The 12,608-nt window shown below is 39.7% G+C and overlaps 1 protein-coding gene across 1 annotated transcript; it reads right to left on the bottom strand.

The window, feature by feature from the left end:
* Window positions 1–3,888: 3,888 nt before the first annotated feature.
* LOC144740080 (muscleblind-like protein 2a) lies at window positions 3,889–9,235 on the bottom strand (the record flags this gene model as incomplete). The annotated part of the gene is made up of 8 exons (XM_078622963.1): window positions 9,062–9,235; window positions 8,386–8,550; window positions 8,082–8,297; window positions 7,212–7,454; window positions 5,888–5,941; window positions 5,441–5,597; window positions 4,700–4,732; window positions 3,889–3,941 (listed from the first exon to the last, which is right to left on the bottom strand). Coding segments are annotated over exons 1-8 (1,095 nt in total), but the record flags the coding sequence as incomplete, so codon positions are not given.
* Between the last annotated feature and the right edge of the window lie 3,373 nt (window positions 9,236–12,608).

The following is a 12,608-nucleotide window of genomic DNA, read 5'->3' as shown; positions in this document are numbered from 1 at the left end:
CCGCCGGATGCTGTTGCTATGGTTACACGGCATTTTGTTGCCGTTCATTCAAGAGTGATGTATGAAGGCTACAGATGGTAAGGAATAAAATAGTTTATTGATCTAGACCTATCACGGCGTTCCACTTTGTCATTCTATACAAAGAATACAATGAATGGCTGATGCAAACTGCCGGTCGACGCAGAAGAAACAGTCTTCTCTAGTAGAACACTGAAAGATGGCGAACTGAAGATTACAGTGTTTTAACAATAATGGCTCTAACAATGATGTGAGCAGAAATAAGTCAGACTCTGATAATGATACTCTGATAATAAAATGAAGATCACAGCATGGCATTTACTAGTTTTATTAATAATATTAGATTTTACAGAATTTTAATTTACAGGGACAAAACTAATCACGTGAAATGTATAATTGTACACAGTAAAATCATTTCCACAATTAATCATAAGTAAAGGAGGAGGCATTTTATATTTGGGCGACACTGCAGATGGAGCCAAATAAAGGGCACTGGCATGTCCACTTCTGTAACATTGAGATTGCAATCTTAATTTAACCACTTATTAAACTGGCAAGATGGCTGGTTCAGTCTTCATCAGACCTTCCTGGGGATCCTGCTGGGCGTGACACATCAAATGACATTTTGGTCTCAATCTAAAAGCAGTGTAAACATATTTGGACACATTTGTGAAATTCCTCGAATTTGCAATCACAAATGTCAGACTAAGTTAAGGGATAAGGCAAAGAAGCATATCTTCTCAGTCGCCTGACTGTTGAGAAAGTGCTCAAAAAATGTTCTGTCAGTCTGACAAACATTCTCACTGTCCGAATCTCCTCTTAAAGCATTCACATATATATGCCTTGCCTTTGCAGTCAATATGAATTTGGGAAAATCTGTTACAATCTATTAACTTTTTTTTTTTTTTTTTTTTTACAATCGATATAACCAACATGAAATTTAAAACAGCTGCAGAGCCTTCAACATCTGAACTGTTTAAGAGTTCCAGAGAAAGTGTATATGCATTACTGCAGTATGTTACCATAAGAACACAAAATTCACATCTCAAAATATATATTTTACACACTTTGTTTCAACATAGCATAAGTGAAATATCGGACTATCACTAGGAGGAGAAAATAACTCATAAATCATCTACGCATGAAAACAAACTATCATTAGACTATTATGAAAATGGCTTTCCTGTCAAATGTGACCTCTGCAAGGCGATTTTATACTTCAACAATTCCATGGCCTTGGTCTTGCAAAGGTTTGTTGTCCCTTTTACGGAGGCAAGGCAGTGACAAGGATGCAATGTTTCAAGCTTCTCTTTGTTTTGACATTCGATCCCTGAACACAGACGGCTTTTCTTCGGCTGTTGCAACAGGTCAAGGCCCTTTGAGGAACTAAAGTCAGTTTCACAAGTTACATTCATAATACGATAGAAGCAAATATATGAAGTGTTCTTAGCCAATGTTCAACTAGTCTTATATGTCATCAAGAACAAACACGCACAATAAAAATACATAACAAATAATGGAGAAAAAAAAGTGAACAAGCACAAAGATGGTTTTGTCGGAGCTGATCAACACAGAGTCATTTCAAAAGTCATCAGACAAAGAAACTGTTGGTATTCGTACAGTCATTAAAAGAACTAAAGGTTCATCAAACACGTTCACGAACGTGACGATTTCTCTTCAGCAGACACGATGGTCTCTGTCTGTCGCAAGCAATTGCATAATGTGACATCAATCAAACACACCTTCCTCATATTGTACTTAAACTAGTTAAGAGACATTAACTAACCAATTTTAAAACTGGAGAAAAATTAATTTAAGCTGGATAACAAGTCTTATACAGAGTACATACACATGAACACCAGTGGAACTAAAAGCTGACATCTAAACCGACATACACAAAATGAATGGAAAAAGCACTGGAAAACTTAACTAAGTTGAACTGAGTGAGCCTCTGAAATATCACAATTCTTTTAGGCACTTGTAACATTCAAACACATAGTCATAGACAAACTATTCGGTCCTCAGAGGATCACTCATTAGTTTGACGAGACATTTAAATTCCATGGCTGAGGAAACATTTTGTTAAAACATCTGTGTGTTGCAATAATATCATACATATAAAAACAAGGAAAAACACTTTAGGATACTACAATTACCCATAAGTGACCAATAATCCGTATCTTTTTTCATAACTAAAATGCTATAATTGTTGTTTCACTGCCCTCTACAAAATAAAAGCATCTGCAGTGACTTAATTTGAAGAAATGGTATTTTCTACCCACACTTACTGAATATGCAATGCAAAGGCACGCCAGAGGGGGGAGCACTGCTCTCTGGGGAACTGAACAAGACTGATGACACTCTCAAACCATTTTCCAGGAATGTTCACACATCTGCTGTTGAAAATACATTTCTAAAATGTAAGTGCTTAGTTTAAAATAAGTCAATCTGGCACAAATAAACAATCATTACTACAAAAAACAAAAAAATGAAAAAGCCCCATTCACAAATATCTCAACATCTATTACATCAAAACAGCTGGATAAAAACAATCTTTGACAATCGCTAGAATGGGACTCGATTACAACTGACAACAACATGTAGACATATACATTTTTACATACTTTAAAATGTCAGTAAACAACATTTCTGTTTCAGTATTACATCGGTACTTTGTACACTGTCTAATGTTTTCTGAAGAGCTTATTTTTTAATTTATATACTTTGCACTGAATAAGTATTTGAGAGTTGATATTTCTTTTTCTGTGGCTGATGCATCTGACCACTTAAGAGCTGCTTGGCTTTAAATATCTCGGTTGTGAGAGCACATATTAATACAGATGCCAAGGCATGTACGTATATACACAACAATATTCTGTGACACGGTATAATCCTTGTGACTGAGCTATTGCGGTTGTTGGCCACAATCTAGTCATGGGTGATGTGTTCAGCATGCAGCTTGTAGGTTCTGTGTGGTGTTAACATGGTATTTACAGAGTGGCTGTTTGGGGCCTTTAACTGCAGCAACATGGCACTGACTTCCATTTCTGGTGGTTACTTGAGAATAATCTGTTTCAGGGGCAAAAGACAAATGTGTTTTTGTTACTTGGGGGAGAGAGAGAGAGAGAGAGAAAGAAAGAAAGAAAGAAAGAAAAAGGAAGAGATCACCAAGTGCATATGAAGAATCATCATTGCGATGGACACACAATAGATCAAATGAAATGAAATGATGTTAAACTCTTGATTTTGTTCGCAATTTTCACCTTTTTTGTCAACATTTGAGATTTAAAACAATACTGTGAACAGTCTTGGGCACATTTCTATAATATACATCCATCAATACTATCAAACTAGTTAGTTTGGGCAATAAAATAATATAAATTTGACTATAAACCGCACACACATTTTGTATACACACACACACACGTTCAGAGAATCACCACTCCTAATATTTTCTCTTTGTGAAGAAATGAAATGAAAGGTTTAAACGTGTGATTCAGTTATCTAGTGATTATTCTAACTGCTAGAAGCTAAGCTAACAGTGTGTTTGAATTAAGTGCTCATTTTTGCGAACCTTTGGAAACAGTTTTCAAGAATGAAGGAGACATTGAACAAGCAAAAACACATGCAATGACGAGGAGAAATGCAACACAACCCTTTGCAGATGGAAGATGTTTCAATTCGACTTTTCACACACTAAAAATGGAAAGTTGAGAAGCGGCCCTGCGGTTCTTCTGCTCTACAAGGTGTGTGTGAAAGCTCGATGAAAAGCAATGCAAGCAGGGAAACAAAGCAACTCCTCTAATTCAGACACGAAGCACGTGTTGGTGCTCAAGGATTTACGACAGAAAGCTTCAAAAAGGAGCAAACCTGATTGGCTGGTGCTGTTGCTGCGTAGGAGACACTTGTGGCGGGAGAAGCTGCTGCAGAGACACTAGCAGGCGAAGCACTGTACATCATGGGGACTTGTTCGGGAAGGGAACCATGAAAGCAATGAAAAGGCAGGTGGAGCATTATGGTAACCATAGCAATGCTTTTCTCGGTCTTGCCAGGCAAATACAAAAACGACATTAGCAGCGAGCCGTCATTGGGTTAGACCTGCAGATGTCGTGTGATTACACAGCGAAGCGAGACAGCAGGGGAGAATATAAAAGGAGGGCTGACAAGAGATAAAATCAGGAAATCTGCCCATGATTTCATATTCCAAAAAGGAAGACATGTACAGCAACGCCACCAGATTTTGTCACGCAAGTGATTTTAAGATTGGCAAGGAAAAAAAAAAAAAAAAGGTAGAACATTTTAAAATAAGACCACAAAATGAAGAGAAACTCAAGAGATTAAATATAATAATCCACCACACATGGCTTCCAAAATGCTTGAATGCTGTCTTTGCTTACCTGCAGCAATAGTAGATAAATGATGTATTATATATGATAGTAATAATACATTTAATTTACAGGCACCTTTCAGAAAAACCCAACGTTAACTTACACACAGTTAAAGCAGAGAAATTAAATCTAACCAGCTTGATGATCAAAACACACAAATATGCAACCCAAGCAAAACCCCTGTGATCATTAATCCAGACTCAAAAGGCAACAATTACGGTAAGAACATAAAAGCTGTGTTCTGTTCACTGATTATGAGGTCAAGTTTGTTCAAAAACAAGGCAGAAACTTACCAACACTGTTAGGAGTCATACACAAGACAGAACCTGTGTGAGTATGCAACCGAAAGAGAGGAGGTATTTTAGAGTGACTGACACACAAGTCAATTCATACTTAAATCCGAGTAAAAAAAAAGAATTATATATATACATATATATACACATATATATATATATACACACACACATACACACATACATATATATATATATATAATATGTTACGGGTAATATGCAAATTACACGTGTTGTTGGCAAACTACCCATGTTTTCAGGTAATGTGCAAATAAAGTTGCACATAACCCAGAGGAACAGGTCATGTAAAGATCTCATGAGAATACGGATGACAGTGGATGGAACGAACAAATACACATCTTCATCCTTTTATGAGCACAGAGAGCCAGCTGTTTGTTTACATCCTGTCCAGTGCATGGCCAAGACCGCACCATTGATGCACTATGGATGTCAGCCCACAACTACCATATCCACAGAAGACATTATGGATTCCTGTACGGTGCTGGAAATGATTTTGTTCGCTAACGTTGTTGGATAACTTAGCTAGCTAGTCTAGGTTGTCTAACGACGTTAGCGACGTTATCGTTACCTGAACAGGGCCAGTCCACCAATCTCCGCCAATTTGCAAAACAGTCTTTTGCCAGATGGAATACACAGCAGTACCGCAGTTCCAATCATATTCTCGTGAGATCTTCACATGATGGAACGTCCTCCCCAATATAAAATAGACATTCAACGTACCTGTGGGGTAGAATGCGGCTGCCGGCTGCTGCAGCTGTGTGTTGGCCAGAGCCTGGTGGTAGTGCAAAAAACTCGGGTTGAAGAGGGAGCAGGCCAAGTTGCTCTTCTCCAAAGCTTGTCTCTTTGGTAATGGTTGCAGGATGTTGTGAGGAAAAGCCTAAAAAGGGGATAAGAAGACACACTGAAAACCTTTCCAACACACTACATATTGAAAGTAATATGAATGTAAAGCACAACTACACAATGAAGGTGACTGTTAATGACATAACATGCATTTATGGTTTTAATATGAATGGAATAACCAAATCTGACAAATTAATCCCTCTAAAGCTTCCAATGGGATTCACTGAACACAGCAGCTAGATGAAACCAGAAGCTCACTATGACAACATATGAAAAGTACCACAGTATCATTATTGGCTGCATGCAAGGCAAAAGGTGAAATACCAGGTCTACAGTTGTCTCGAGGGGTCGCTTCATTGCTTTGGCAGTCGACTGAGTCTTTAATAGCAGGCAGCGAGCACATGATGGCAGTGGGCCAATGGGATTCAAGCGTATTAACATACAGGTAACAGCAAGCAGAGGTGCATCATGGGGGGCAGCAGTGTGGATAGATGAGAGGGGGGGAAACAAAAAAATAAGCTGAATGTAGTATACCACGTAAAACACAGTATGCATGCACAGTAACAAAATACCCAATTGAAGAACACACTAACTTAAGATTAACTGCTACATTAGTCCACAGGCAGGTATAGTATATCACTATATCGTGTATCATTTTCGGATTTATTACTTCAAGTATGCGTTTGTTGAACAGGAGCTAAACTACGATCAAGCACTTAACTTAGCCACTATGTTCACCATTTACTCATGGTTAAAGTAACGATGACTTGGTGTTATTACAGTATTCCAAAAGCAAAATCACAAACAACAGCTGAAAATAACCATATATTTTCTATCATGAAGTAAAAAACAACATGTAGCTCTGGTCTTGAACAACAACAGTGACGACAGCCATAGTGGGCTCTAAGAAGACAGGCAGATGTCACATCGATCTTGGACTGTGTGCAGAAAGTAAAAATTACAAGCCTACAAGCAGGCAGTTAACATTTATCATATATGACAGAGGAACCGTTAGAAGATGATCTATATGAAAGTAAAACTATGTGTTCATGTTAATATGAGGGAGTAATTTAGAGGCTTCATATCGTCGGTATCTCATCAGAGCAAAAAAAAAAAAAAATCTAATAATGTTTACTACATATCAACAACTTTAAACAATTCTAAATGCTAGTTTGCAGTAGCTGCTCAAATATGTGCTGTTTCTGTTGTGTAATGATTTGGCTCAAATATATAAGAGCTAGTGCTCTGCATTTCAGACTCCGAACCAATAGGGTGCAGCATATTTCTATAGTGTGTCTTATATGGAGATTTTTATTTGTATGTCCCTGTCTGACATCAGCTCCCCCAGTATATACAAATGATGCGCCTCAGCCTTAGCCAATAACACGTAAATTAAATAATAAGGTGTTAGGGCCTTAGCGCCTTAAAGGGACTGAGTGTTCAAAGGATGAACTGACACTAAATCATGAAAAAAAGACTCTAGTGGAGTCAACAACTCAAAATAACTGTGTATAACATATCCCCTTTAAGTGCATGTTTTTCTACATTCTCTGAGGTCATCGCCAATACAATGTCATTACCATACCACTGGAATGTGTTTGAAAGTCAACCATTCATCAACAGTAAAAATAACAAGACTCCGTCTTACCATGACTGCAGCTGTGGCCTGGGCTGTCTGACTCACATGCTGACTGGACTTGATTTTGGCCTGCAAGTGTGCAGGCGGGTGGAAATACTTGCACTTGTCTCTGCTGCAGCGACTCTTGATGTAATCCATGCAAACGGTTACAGTGTTATCGACGGTGTCAATCATCGGAGTGTCACTGGGGTGAGCAAAGCGGCAGTCTGTCTCCCCTCGAGCACAGTTTCCTCGCTGGAACTCTCGGCACACCTGAGAGGAGTGACGTGTTTACACGTGAGTGATATGCAGCTGTTAGCACGTAGCCGCGGTCTGACAGAGAGGTATTCTAATGGCCATTTTATTGTCGCATACTTCTGTGGCTGTGTGTTGGACACTAATAAGTATTTAGGAAAGAACCTTTGTTATGAAAGTTTTTTTTTTTACTTTCATGTTTTACATCTCTTTTCATTTTATGCATTAAGACGTCTCAGTCGGAGAACCTATCATAAATATTGAATATGTAGTCACAGCTATTCCATCTCCTTAACTCATGTCCTGTTGTTCTCACCAGCTCATAGTGAAGACACGGTTCCATGACCCCTACTCTTCCTCCCTGTCATTATTAATTCTCGCAGCATCTGTTCCGATGATGCTATTTCTGTCACATTTTCAATCCATTTTTATAATCTGGTGGGGATGAATTTTCCGATCAGGTGTTTCTTGACGGGGTGGAGCACAAATGGTTTCTGATTAACAGATGTTGTTTACTTGAAATCACAGTACAGGTGTACATAGCGAGCGCCTCACCCACTAGCCCGTCAAGGTAGCTTTAAGCATTGGGCTCAGCTACTAGAAGTATCATCGTCTTTTTTATTGTGTTAAATCACACTTCAATACCTCTAGTTTGTCAGTCCGCTGGAGCTTCTGTGAGGGCGAAGAGGAGGAGGAAGAAGTGGCAGTCTGGACTGTGACAGGTGGGCTCCCTGGGACAAGCACCGAGCTGCTGGGGAGGATGTCTGTGGGCACCAGGCTCATCCCGTGGCTCAGGGGTGTTATGTAGGAACCGTATCCAACACCAGGATTTGTGCCCAGTCCCTGAGAATGTGGAAATGTCTGCAATGAGGCCAAACAGAACCACACAGACGTTTTGGGATGGTAAAAGTTACAAATTCCTCCTTTATCACGACCTCTAGGACCTTACCACAGACGGCAAGCTGGGTGCAGGGATCATGAGCTGCATCTGCTGGGCCAGCATGGCAGCTGCCGTCTTCTGCTGGATCAGATTGTTTCGTCCATTTATCTCTAACTGGGTTTTTAAGTGCAAAGGTGGATGAAGGTACTTGCAGTTTTCTCTTGAGCATCGGCCCTGTTTTCAGAGAACAACACACCACAAAACAGGCTTGTAACAGATGCAGAACTCATAATAATTCAATTCTTCGAAGAAGAAACATCTTCAGTCTTGATAATAAAGCATTAAAAAATATTGCTCTTTGCAATCAGATTCTTGTTACTTTTTTAAAAGTAGAATTCAAGGAACAGATCCACCATCAGAGACTAGTCCTGTCACACACTGACTTAGTTATGGCCAGAATCTAACAACTCTGTTTGGCGCTGGCTTGTTTGAAAATTGCTTGAAGCTGGTGTCACTCGGGAAGAGCTCAAGCTGAATACAAAGAAGGGTTCGCTGTCGCTCATCTTGGTAGTATTCATGTTTTCTTTCACCATTTCACAGGGTGGGTTGAGAAGTGAGTTAGCCTTTTTTTCTGAACTGGCCACAGCAAACATTTCAGGTCATATTATACAATAATAAAAGAACTGAACATTGCAGCTGTGTGAAACATGAGTTTTGATCATTTTGTGTGTGCAGAATTTCGTACCTTCAGTGAGTCAAAGCAGGCAATCACTCTACCGTTGTCGACTTGGCAGCTCTTCGGTGGATGGGCGAATTTGCACTCCTCATCAGTACGTGAACAATTTCCACGCTGATACTGTCGACAGACTTCCAGGGTTAACCATTTTGTGTCTCTTACTGAGGACAGGTTCATCGCCATGTCCAAAGATCATAAATTAGGTTTTTAAAAGACAATCCGGTGGGGCCAAGTCCTCTTCTGACAAATCTGTAGGTTGATCAGTGCATTTGGTTCTATGTCCAAAATCCTCTAATCAGCTGGAGCAGTCACCTAAATATCATCCATCAGTCAGAAACAGCTGCAGATGTGCATCTGTATTTGACACACAAGGGACTGTTTTGGCATTGGTTTCAGGTGCTGAAGCTGGGGGACGGCAGCAGCCTTTGGTGGCGCTAAAAGGAAGTTTAAGGTTTTCCTTGGATACCAACCAACTTCAGTCTTCTCAAAGGCACTTTAAGTGTAATCTGAAAGACAGAGATCAGGTTTATTATTTGCCCAAAGGTCTTCTAGCCACAACATACGCACGAACCCTATATTTAGTACCCAAAATGAATTTAGCATATTAAAATTAGGTGGATTTAGATTTGTATAACGAAAAAAAGAAAAATGCCATCTGAATATTAAAAACCTCCCTACACAGATCCAGATCTCACATGGCTCTGCACTTTCAGAGGCTGAGGTCAATATTGTTTCAGCAGACAAGCCATGTGTTTATTGCCTTTTATTGCAGAAATAATAAAGAATATAATCAGCAGGAATAAATGAGTCATTTCCCTGAAGATTGCCATAGCAGAATCAATAAGGTCAGACCTTTGGAGCCTTGTCTTGGTGCCTACCTGCGCTATCCTCATCCTTCCCGCTAACAGGATCCCAGAGGAACGGCCTGATAAACGGATGTTTTCATCCCTATTGGTACAAGGACCAGTTCTACCTGTTTCCGCCAAAGTGATCATATGCCACGTTGGTTTCCCCTTAACCGAGTCATGTTGTTTTCTGGTTTTCCCTGTGTTGGCGCCCACATCTCAGTAATGGCCTCTCAGCCCCGTCTTTATGTGTTTTTCCAGCCTCACGAGGTTTAGCTGACAGGAAGAGAGTACAGATGCTCCGTCGTCATGACTTCATAGGGTTACGTTACGCAGTTTACTGTGTGACATGTAATAACATGTCTGACCAGTGCACAAAGCATCAAGAATATCTTCAAACCGTACTTTTTCAATAACTACACCTTTAACTTTTCATCTCATCTCGACTCTGCGTTTTATAACCTTTTTTTTTTTCCTATTCTAGGGTTGCATTGTTCTATCTAGAAGTTCTTAGTTTGTTTATATGGTTTGTAACTAATAAAACGTTATCTATCTAAACCATGCACTACATGCAACATTAGCTTGTGCCAGTGGAATGACGTTGTGAATATCAGTTATTCAATAACATTATGTTAACATTTCTAAAGTTCTAGAGTATAGAAACAACAACAACACATAATGGACGGGTGAAAGAAATGTCCATTTGATACTCTTCACAGTACGGTATGTAGACTCTACAACCACAAACGTGCATAAAGAATACAAGGAAAGTGGGACAAAGCCTAGAAACACACCATGTGGGTTAGACAAACACAGGAAGGTACGGAAAGACCTCAGCACTAAGTGGCGAAACACAGTTTGTGACCAGGCTGAAAAAAAAGTCATCAAAGCCATGAGCTGAAAACATATTAACAATGTGAAAACACACGTACGTAGAACACTTTGTTACTGTGAACCCAGATCGTCTTCTGTCACAGGCTATCAGCATTAATGCAGAAAATTCCTTCAGCCGCAAGTCAGGAAATGGAGCAAGGCAACCTACCTCTCTCACTTCATGCAGCACTAATAAACCTCTGAGCCTCACACGGAACACAGGCTAATGTTACATTGTTTAAGTAGATTACTTAAGCAGATATTTACTTCAACAACCACCGCCTTCTCATCTGTCCTGTGGGTTCACTGACCGAAGATTTCCTCTTCAACAGCAGTGAAAACAAAACCGTCTGACTAACACTGACTGAAACATTTGCAGCCACCCCCTTCCTGCCTGGGTGCCGGCCTCTGGGAAGACCCTCCCAGTCTGGAACTAGCCAATAGAAACCCAGAATGGGATGTGCTGTGTAAAAATGGCTGAACAGCTTGGTGCATGAAACTGCTGGCAGCTGATTCTTCCTGTGAGTAAAAGTTGGTTTCTTTTAGAAAAGACATAGAAAGCCATATATCTGCCTCCACAAACTAGTGAACACAATGATGAGCAAGTGTAAACTAACACCAACTCTATAATCCAATGTGACCATGGCCAGTATGTAATGGAATGTTAACGTGACCCCCTTCTGTATTATTTGCATTCTGACCTGCAGCAAGGCGGTTATTTCAGCGGTTTGCTTATCAGCAGGATTGTGCAGAAATCACACGCCTGTTTTTCTTGAAACTTGATTAAGAGCTGGAATAAGGAGAAGGTCCAAGATGTTTTCCCCCACAATCTTTACCTTTCTGTGAGCAGTTATATTTGAAATGATGTACATTGTACAGATTTATATCAAATTAGATGTATATACAGTATATGGTTTATGGATAATCATTTAATCTTTAACACTTAACACTATTTTTCATTACACTGTTCTGTACGAAGCACCATGTTTAACACATAAAAATCACTGGAAAATCATAAATAATTCAGTGTGCTTTTTTTCCTGTTGTTCAGTTCTTCAGTTCTTAAAATGTGGTTTCTGACCCATCTTTTTTCTCTGTTTCCTTTTCTCTCTCTCTCACACACACACTGTGAATCTTTTCACGTCCTTCCACTCAACCAAATTTGACTCAGTCCCTGGATTACACCTAATTCATGAAAAAGGATCAGTCGTGAGGCTTTTAAGAGTTTCCAGCTAGGGAACGACAAAAACACAATCACATTTAGGATATTCAAAGTTATGTCTTTTTGACTTAACCTGCCCTGAAAATCCATCCATTGAATTTGCACAAGAACCAAGTGAGTTATTAGGGGATATTACAAGACTTTTCTACTTTCATAACTTTTTCAAAATGTCCTATTTGTTGTTGCAAGCCAAAGCAGTTGTCATGTTTTCTTGACAGTTGAAGACATTTGCCATTTCCCCAAAATATTCATGAACGAGTGTGTGTGTGTGTGTGTGTGTGTAGAGAGAGAGAGAGAGAGAGAGATGAAGATGGAAGTTATCAAACATGGGTTCTCGATCATGGTTAACGGTTTAGTCAATGTTCAGAACGACATCATCTGGAGAATGTGGATTTAGTTTTAATCATAATCGTACTCTGCACAGTAGGAAATGCTTTAAGAATGTTTACTATCGTGGATGCAGCCCCTGCCCACTTCCATTTAACAGTGAAACCACGCAGCTGACACGCAGGTGAAAGCTAATTTCACCCCGCCTGACGTTACGGAGCCCCGCAGCCCTCCAAGGGCAGGAAAAAAAAGCAACGGAGACGGTTAAACCGCCGGTGACTGGCCCTCG

Source organism: Lampetra planeri, unplaced genomic scaffold, assembly GCF_965212315.1.
Source record: "Lampetra planeri unplaced genomic scaffold, kcLamPlan1.2.h2 scaffold_1889, whole genome shotgun sequence".
Taxonomy (NCBI): Eukaryota; Metazoa; Chordata; class Hyperoartia; order Petromyzontiformes; family Petromyzontidae; genus Lampetra; species Lampetra planeri.
Note: the sequence above shows the minus strand (reverse complement) of the source record. Positions and strands in the feature narration are given on the sequence as shown.